The 8652-nt window shown below is 49.2% G+C and overlaps 1 protein-coding gene across 1 annotated transcript; it reads right to left on the bottom strand.

The window, feature by feature from the left end:
- Nucleotides 1-226: 226 nt before the first annotated feature.
- Nucleotides 227-3807, bottom strand: LOC141099283 (uncharacterized). Its single transcript, XM_073587479.1, has 2 exons — nt 3088-3807; nt 227-2973 (listed from the first exon to the last, which is right to left on the bottom strand). The coding sequence occupies exons 1-2, from the start codon at nt 3197-3199 to the stop codon at nt 2255-2257; spliced, it is 831 nt and encodes a 276-aa protein (XP_073443580.1). The 5' UTR covers nt 3200-3807; the 3' UTR covers nt 227-2254.
- Nucleotides 3808-8652: the final 4845 nt, after the last annotated feature.

Here is an 8652-nt window from a genome sequence, read left to right as displayed (position 1 = left end):
GATTAGAGTTTTTGACTACACATAGCTCAAAGATTGACACGCGAAGCATGTGTCAGTAGTGGAGCTATGTGTTGACAAAAACGGCAAATGTATGGTGCAGTGTGTGTACGCCGCAGTGTGTGTAGGCGGCGAAAGACACATTAAGCAAACCTTTTTTTGAACCATAAAAATAGAACTTTTATTTATTTATTTATTTAAAATTATTTTCCTTTTGAAGGACGTTTGTGGGAAGAGTGGGATACTTTGGGGGTGTGGAGAGACTAGGAACGGCTGGAAATTGAGGAAGGGGTTCTAGGGGAAGGGGCTACTAAAGTACTGGGGGATGGTAGAACAGGTATGGAAACGGAGGCAGTTTGAGAAACATTGGAAGGAGGGGGGGACTGACTAACAAAGTCTTTTGTTTCTTCTTTGGGGCAGGAGTCACCTGCCTGGACCTAACACTGTATGACTGCCTTACATTGGCTGACCGACTAGAGATGGTGGACCGTGTCTTGGCAGAATAAAAGACGGAATGTGAGTCTCCCCTAGGCTGCTCGGTGGTGGCGCTGGTGATGCTCCTTGAAGGAGAAATTGTGGTCACGGTGCTCAACGAAGGAGAAGTGTGAGCGGGGCTTCTGGTGGGAGGAGTGGTGGCCGTGCTCCTATCAGGCGAAGTGGTGGCGGTGCTCTTCTGATGAGGATTGCTGGCGGTGCTATGAGGAGGCGAAGCGGTGGCGGTGCTCCTGTGAAGAGTAGTGGTGGCGATGCTCCTGTGAAGAGTAGTGGTGGCGGTGCTCCTCTGATGAGTGATGGAGGTGCTCCTTGAATGCTGAGGATTTGTGCCGGTGCTCTCATAATGATGAGAAGTGGCGGTGCTCCGACCTGGAGATGATGGTGACTCTGTGCTCCGAACAGGAGAAGAGGTGGCGGTGGACCAAGCAGATTTTGCGCTTGGGGTGCACCAAGATGAGGTAACGGTGGCAGTACTGGTGCTCCAGATGTGGGGAGGAGGACTCCCGTAGAGTATCTGTGCCGGAACCAGGGGGGCCGCCATCTGGGTTTCTGAAGGAACGGTACCGGGGGGGCAATGAAGGAGAGGGCAAGACTGGAGGTGACAGGGCAACAGGGGGTGGGACGAGGATAAAAGGAGCAGGGAGCGTGCTGAGAGTTCAATTGGCAGAGAGGCTGGCAAGAGACAGGAAGCCGTGGAGGAGAGAGAGCCGGCTTAACCGACGTTGTCCCACGGGGAGACCGTCGGGGGTCTGTGGAGGGTAAGCGACGAACTCACCGACCAGAGACTTGTGCTTTACTCGAATCTGGGGTCGCTCCCGACCCACGGTCAGCCTCAGCCGTTACCGCTGTTCCTCGCTCTGGTGCGGCTGGTCCGCGACCCCGAGCCGCTGCTGAGATTTCACATCAGCCCGCTGCGGCGGCTTTCCCACTTCCTCCCTGCCTCAGCCAGCGGCTGCGTCCTCTTCATCACCGACGGCAGTGTACGCCATCTTGTCACAGTCGGCGGTTGAGGCCTACTCCCCGCCTACAGAGGAACCCTTAGCGTAGGCCTGCCAACGTTCACTTCTGGAAACTGCAACACAACTTCGCTTTGACCGTGGAGCCTGATAAGACTTTCTGAAAGTCCTACCCCGCTGTGTTTACTGGGGGTCATCTCCACAAAGGACTACTCCAGGGCCTGTTGCGCCCCCAGCTGCAGGATTACTTCAGGGCCCACTGTGCCCCAAGCTTCAGGATTACACCAGGGCCTGTTGCGCCCCAACGGCAAAGAACCTTCAGGGCATGGTGTGCCCCGAGCTTCAGGAATACTCCAGGGCCTGTTGCGCCCCAATGGCACAGATCCTACAGGGCCTGTTGTGCCCCAGCTGCAGGATTACTTCAGGGCCTGTTGCACCCCAACAGCAAAGATCCTTTAGGGCCTGTTGTGCCCCAACTCCTCCTGGGTGCTGAGACGCCCAGGGGTCACGGCCGTTCTACAGCAACTGAACTTAGCGGCAGTGGCGTCAAAGTAGCCACATCCGTGACGCCGAAGCAGACGCACCAGCGACACCGATGGGCGTCCGGAAGGATAAGTTGACTTTAGGAGATAAGGACCCATAGTCGGCTTTGCCGGGTTAGTCGCATTCTTGATAAGAAAAGTATTGTTATTGTTGAGTCCCTGCGTGGACAATTGTTGTTATCCCTTTTTGGCTGCTCAGCATAGCCCTAGCAGCTTCAGTTCATAAACGTTACTTTCCAAAATCACACTCAGTCTCGTGTCTCGTCACTGCATCCTGAGAACCTGCTGATACCCTTCACAGACAGGAGCAACGCTTGAGATGGTGGTGGCGGGGGTGGAGTGACCAGCAGCACTCAGCATTGGTGTGGTGTAGTGGTGTCCGGCTTGACTAGGAATGCAGGTGGCCGTGCAGTGATATGCAGCAGAAGTCGGTACTGTGATGAAGCGAGACAGTGGTGACACAGGTGGGAAAGACAACACTGACTGCTGCATGTACTGATTCTGCTGCATAGCCTGCAAGAAAGCAGTGTTGCAGGCCTGTAACACACTCAGCTGTTGCTCAGGACTAAGGTGATCCGCCATGCCCCGTTCAATTTTACTAAAGAAATGGTGCGCTGGTCTATTGAGGTCGGCCTCCAGGCGTTCAAGGCGCTGGTCGGAAGAGTGGTTGAGGTGTTCCATGTGGTTAAAACCATGTTCCATTAGTGAGAAACCACTTTCCATTCTGGCGGACAGCGTCTTGAGACTGGCATGAAAGGCCTCGCTCAAGTGCATGAACTCAGGCAAGACAGGCCTGTCCAAGGCCCTCTGCCGCTGGCACGTAGTGCACACATAACCAGCGGCAGAGACCTGGGACGTGGTCACCAGCTGTCTGTGTTGCTGACCTGCCACTTGCTTCCTGGCTGTTGGATGGCTGGGACGGGTCCGAGGTCGATCGATGAAGAACCGCTCCAGGGACAGATTGCAGGGTGCTGCTCCAGGTGCTGTGGAAACAAAAGTAAAACATTAGTATCATGCATTATTGCGAAGAATCAGCTGTGGAATATAAAACCACCAATTAGTTCAATGAAAAACAAAAAAAAACATTATATACTTACGCCGCTCTGGTGGCAAGGACCGGTCGTAAGAATTCCAAAGCGCGATGGTAGCGGTACTTGGTTCTTGTCCTTGCCGCTGAGCCACTCCGAACCTGTCCCTCAGCCAGAACATCAGTGTTGAAGCGGTCCTTCATCGAGCGCCAACGTGTGCGGACTTTGTTCACTGTTGAAAAAAAAGGAAAAATTAGACAATGCAATGACATCTGTAGAAACACACAAACCTGAGTGACCATGCAGCCTCCAAAATAATTCTATACACAAAGCATACACTATTGAACCAGAGGACACTGGTGTGTTTACTGCAAGTATATGACTTGCAATAAACACACAAGTATCATCACGAACAATAGTGTAGCATGAAAGATACCACATGACAATACACAAGTCATACACTATTGTACCTGAGGACACTGGTGAGTTTACTGCAAGTCTATATCTTGCATTAACACACAAGTATCATCAGGAACAAGAGTGTAGCATGAAATATACCGCATGACAATACTCAAGTCATACACTATTGAACCTGAGGACACTGGTGTGTTTACTGCAAGTCTATATCTTGCACTAAACACACAAGTATCATCAAGAACAAGAGTGTAGCATGAAATATTCCGCATGACAATACACAAGTCATACACTATTGAACCTGAGAACACTGGTGTGTTTATTACAAGTCTATATCTTGCACTAAACACACAAGTATCATCAGGAACAAGAGTCAATGCAGCATCATACCACAGAGAAATACTTACTGAACGCCTTTTTTAAAGTTGCAGAATGTTAGGACTGGCAGAACGCACCAAATTATAAAATAATAGTAGGTGCGTTCGCAGCCCGGGGTCCACCGTGCAGAGGTGGTACACTGCTGCTAAGTAATGGCGGAAGAATAGAGCGGCGTAAAAACAGTCACACGTGGGTTAAGTCACCCAATGTGAACAGGGGCGAACTCTGTTAATGCACAGAGTCGCACAACCGCTGAACATAAATGCCGAAGCCTGTTTAGCTCACAGGGCCCGGCCAATAGAGCGCACAGTGTACGGCCACAGAACTCTACCCCAAGGACACGGGGTTAGAGTCGCTCTAGGCCCACTGAGCGCGCTGCGTCGCTGCCGCTATAGACGCTGGCTATGAAGTGGAGCACGTGCACTGAGGCGTGCCGAGTCCCTGGTGAGGCCAGATGCCTGACTCAACCTCTGTCCTACCTACACCTAAGCCTGGGCGCTAGCAGGCTAGGCTGCAGAACACATGCGTAGCAAGGGTAGGGGTTTCTTAATGAGTCATTCACCAGAGACATTCATACGTGCATACATCACTCACTCCACATAGTCTGTAAATACAGTCTTATCCTAGCGCATGGCCGAGCGGCCATGCAAACCTTTTATAGCCACGGGCGTCCGGGACCTTCCTGGCTTCTCGGATGGGCCAATCCGAACAGGAGCAGGACCTGAGCACGTGACCTTCGATCTCCAATGGGAGATCACTCCACGGGCATGCTCAGAGGCCCGACATGGGGACTTAGTCCCTGGAGAAGCTCGCTGCTGAGCAGCATGTTTTGTCATAGCTGTGCCAGAGGTGGCAGCAGCAAGCAAACCCACGGAGCTGGTCTGGGCAGAGCGCCGGGACCGATGAGTTTGCTGAGCAACCTCCTCTGTGGCTGGAGAGGAAAGGGAGACTGCTGGAAGTAAGGCTCGGGATTCTCGCTGTGCAGTGACAGAAATCCGACACCTAACACAGAGGCGCTGTCCCAGCCCTCCATCAACGCTGCGGCCACTTCATTCCAGAGCTGCCGGGTCACCACACTGTCCTTGTAATGCTGGTCACGGCTGCCCCACAACGGGACACACTCCTGGACAAGGCTGATCAGGTGCTCGTTTTCAATATACAGGTCTTCATCCCATTGTGGAACCTAGAAAACAAATACATTTAGAATCTTGGAAATTGTGGCGAATGATAGAGATAGGAAATAAAAAAAAAAGCAGGGAAGAAAAACAGGAATGGAAAAAATTGTTGAACCAAAACAACAGGTAGAATGTATCCTTACATGGCGTCTCCTCCCCGCCGTGCCTTGTGTAGGCTGCTCCGGCTGTTTCCGCTCACTTGCCTGGTCTGACTCCGAGGTCTGTAAAAGAACAGAAATTATTAGCCATTTGTAGAGGCAGGTATACAAAGGCAGCAAAATTCTCACCTCACGCTCTGCCTCTTCCATTCTTCCTGTGGAGGAGCATATTCAGATCCAGAAGACATGCTGTGAAAAAAACAAAAAAATTAGTACATTATATTGTAAAGGACAGCCTCACATTGATTTTAGAATGCTCACATTAAAGCTGCTGTTTTCTCTAAAGTTGTGGATGGTCTCTGCCTGGGTTGGTGTTGTCTTCTTGCTGTCTGTCTGGAGAGTGATGATCTGGCACTACAAAGCCCTTATTTTATCTATCCTTCCTTCCAAACAATGTTGCTTGTTTAGGGGGTGGATTTAACAAGTGTCTAGACATTGTTTACTCTGAAATCGCACGCGCTCACAATGCGCTGACATGCGCAGTACACAGCGCACGTCAGCGCCACCATCGACTCTAATGCTAATTTCTTGCGCATTGCTTGCGCTGACATGCACATGCGATTTTTTAACGACGTGGGCCGATACAAAAAATGCAACATGTAGCGTCCGGCGCGTCTGATCGCACACATGGAAAATGCGCAGCGCACTCAAACGCTGAGGCATGCGTGCAATCGCTGGACACTGCGCCCGCCATTTTAAAGATAGGGGACAATTGCGCGTGCGATCGTTAGCGCACGATGCGCTGCGTGTTAAAACGCTAGTGTGAAACCAGCCTAAGCTTGGTGCTGTATACATGTACTGATGGTGAAAATAATGAGGGAGCAAGGGAAGTAGCATATGTGTGACACTAGAGTTGATAATAAATATGTAATTTGGAAATACATGAGTATGAAAATCAATTCCACATCAAGTGATGCATAGGATGATGATGGCGAAAAATGCACAGTTGGTATAGTTACAATTGGTAGAAGAGGGTAAAAACGAACCGAACATTAAAGCCCAGTGTGATCAAAATGTATTAGAATGTAATTACAATATTATGATTATTATTATTATAGCACCACTTATTCCATGGCGCTTTACTTGTGAGGAGTGGTATTCATAATAAATAAACAAGGACAATAATCTTGAACAAAACGAGTCACCGACTGGTCCAGGAGGAGAGAGGACCCTGCCCACGAGGGCTCACAGTCTACAAGGGATGGGTGAGGATACAGTAGGCGAGGGTAGAGCAGGTCATACAGCGGTTTGGTCGATCGGTGTTTACTGCAGGTTATAGGCTTGTCGGAAGAGGTGGGTCTTCAGGTTCCTTTTGAAGGTTTTTTCATGGTAGGCGAGAGTCTGATATGTTGGGGTAGAGAGTTCCAGAGTAGGGGGGATGCGCGAGAGAAATATTGTATGCGATTGTGGGAAGAGGAGATAAGAGGGGAGTAGAGAAGGAGATCTTGTGAGGATCGGAGTCTGCGTGCAGGTACCGATAAGTACCGGGAGACTAGTTAACAGGCGTATGGAGGAGGCAGGTTGTGGATGGCTTTGTATACCATGGTTAGGGTTTTGAACTGGAGCCTCTGGGCAATGGGGAGCCAGTGAAGAGATTGACACAGAGGAGAGACTGGGGAATACAGGGAGGACAGGTGGATTAGTCGGACAGCATAGTTTAGGATATATTGGAGGGGAGCAAGAGTGTTAGAAGGGAGGCCACAGAGCAGGAGGTTGTAGTAGTCAAGGTGAGAGATGATGAGGTCATGCACTAGTGTTTTTGAAGATTCCTGATTAAAGAATGTACGGATCCGGGGAATATTTTTGAGTTGGAGTCGGCAGGAAGTGTAAAGGGCTTGGATATGTGGTTTGAAAAAGAGATCTGAGTCAAGGGTTATCCCGAGGCAGCAAGCTTGCGGAACTGGGGATAGTGAGCAGCCATTAACTTTGATGGATAGGTCTGTTGGGGGCTTGAGTGAGATAGGGAAAGGAAAGATGATGAATTCTGGTTTACGCTTGTGAAGTTTTAGAAGTCTAGGAGAGAAAAAAGATGAAATAGCGGCCAGACATTGTGTGATTCTGATTAGTAAGAAGTAGAGATAAGCGGGACACATGGATATTCGGGTCCGGCCAAAAAGTTAAAAAAGTTCAGGTCCGGGTACCAGAAAAGTATCTGGACCCGAACCTGGATGCCATTCACTTGAATGAGGGGCCCGAACATTGAGTGTTTGCCACGCTGTCATGTATATGACAGTGCGGCAAACACTGCTTCTGATAGCTGGCAAAATCACCGCTTGTCAGACAGCCGTGGTTCCCACGCTGTCAAAAGACAGCATGAGCACTTAGCTGTGACCGGAGGTATAAAGTTTACCTCCAGTCACTAGTATCAGCTGATGGCCCTCCTGCACCCATCAGCCAACTCATGTTGCCGTTAATAACAGAAAGAGCAGGCGGTGGCTGATGGGAGCATTCAGCATTCAGGGCTAGTATTATAAATAAATAATTTAAAAAAATGGCGTGGGTTCCCTGTATTTTTGATAACCAGCCAGGCAAAACTCACAGCTGGGGGCTACAAACCTCTGCTGTCAGCTTCAGCAAGGCTGGTTATCAAGAATAGAGGGGTCCCCTCTCCGATTTTTTAAATTATTTATATAAATAACCAGCCCTGTTAAAGCAGACAGCTGGGGGCTCCTATTCTCAGGCTGGTAAAGGACCATGGATATTGGCCCCCCTCCCAGTCTAAAAATAGCAGCCCGCAGCAGCCCAGAAAAGGCACATCTATTAGGTGCGGCAATTCTGGCACTTTGCCCGGCTCTTCCCACTTGCCGTGTAGCAGTGGCAAGTGAGGGTCATATTTGTGGGGCTGATGTCATCTTTGTATTATCTGGTGACAATAAGGCCATGGATTAGTAATGGAGAGGCTTTCTATAAGAGACCTATTCTTTACTACCCTTATAGTTGGATTGTAAATAAAGACACAGCAAGAATAAAATCCTTTATTTTAAATAAAACAAAACACACTTTTTATTTCAAAGTTACAAACACAGTTATTGATCCCATAACAATCCTGTGGAGTCCCTCCGCTTGCATTTACATTTGATTTACAATTTATTCACATTGGAAATTATTTGAGTTTGTCTGTTACCAAAACAAGAGACAAACAGAATTCCCAAATGCATGTATGAATCCAGACTTATTCTAAATCTTATTGGAACAACAGGCCCCCAGTGCATATGTGATCACTGTGAGCCCAATTGCTGAAACTACTTGAGTTTAGTTGATATGGCAAGGAGGGATACTGCAAGTGGTCACACAATTCCCAATGGTTGTTCCAGTGTGTGGGGAAGGTGACCTGACGGACGGACTTGACTGGAGGAAGAAGGGACGGTTTGTGCGCTATAGATGGATATTGGCAATGATAGAAGGGAAACAGCTGGGGAAGATGGAAAAGGAGTGCAATACCTAATTTGACCACAAGATGGCAGGGGGGAGCGTAGTTCAGGACTTGACAGCAGCTTAGGGCTTTAGAA

Source organism: Dendrobates tinctorius, unplaced genomic scaffold (genome assembly GCF_039654945.1).
Source record: "Dendrobates tinctorius isolate UK_male_01 unplaced genomic scaffold, ASM3965494v1 ptg000099l, whole genome shotgun sequence".
NCBI classification, from domain to species: Eukaryota; Metazoa; Chordata; class Amphibia; order Anura; family Dendrobatidae; genus Dendrobates; species Dendrobates tinctorius.
The sequence above is the reverse complement of the archived record's forward strand: the minus strand, read 5'-3'. Positions and strand labels throughout refer to the sequence as shown.

Excerpts from the sequence above, each read along its gene's own strand:
- LOC141099283 (XM_073587479.1), bottom strand. The coding sequence starts at position 3,199 with ATGTTCTGGCTGAGGGACAGGTTCGGAGTGGCTCAGCGGCAAGGACAA. Across the intron at positions 2,974-3,087 it reads GTCCTTGCCACCAGAGCGGC|CACCTGGAGCAGCACCCTGC; the intron begins GTAAGTATATAA and ends TTGTTTCCACAG.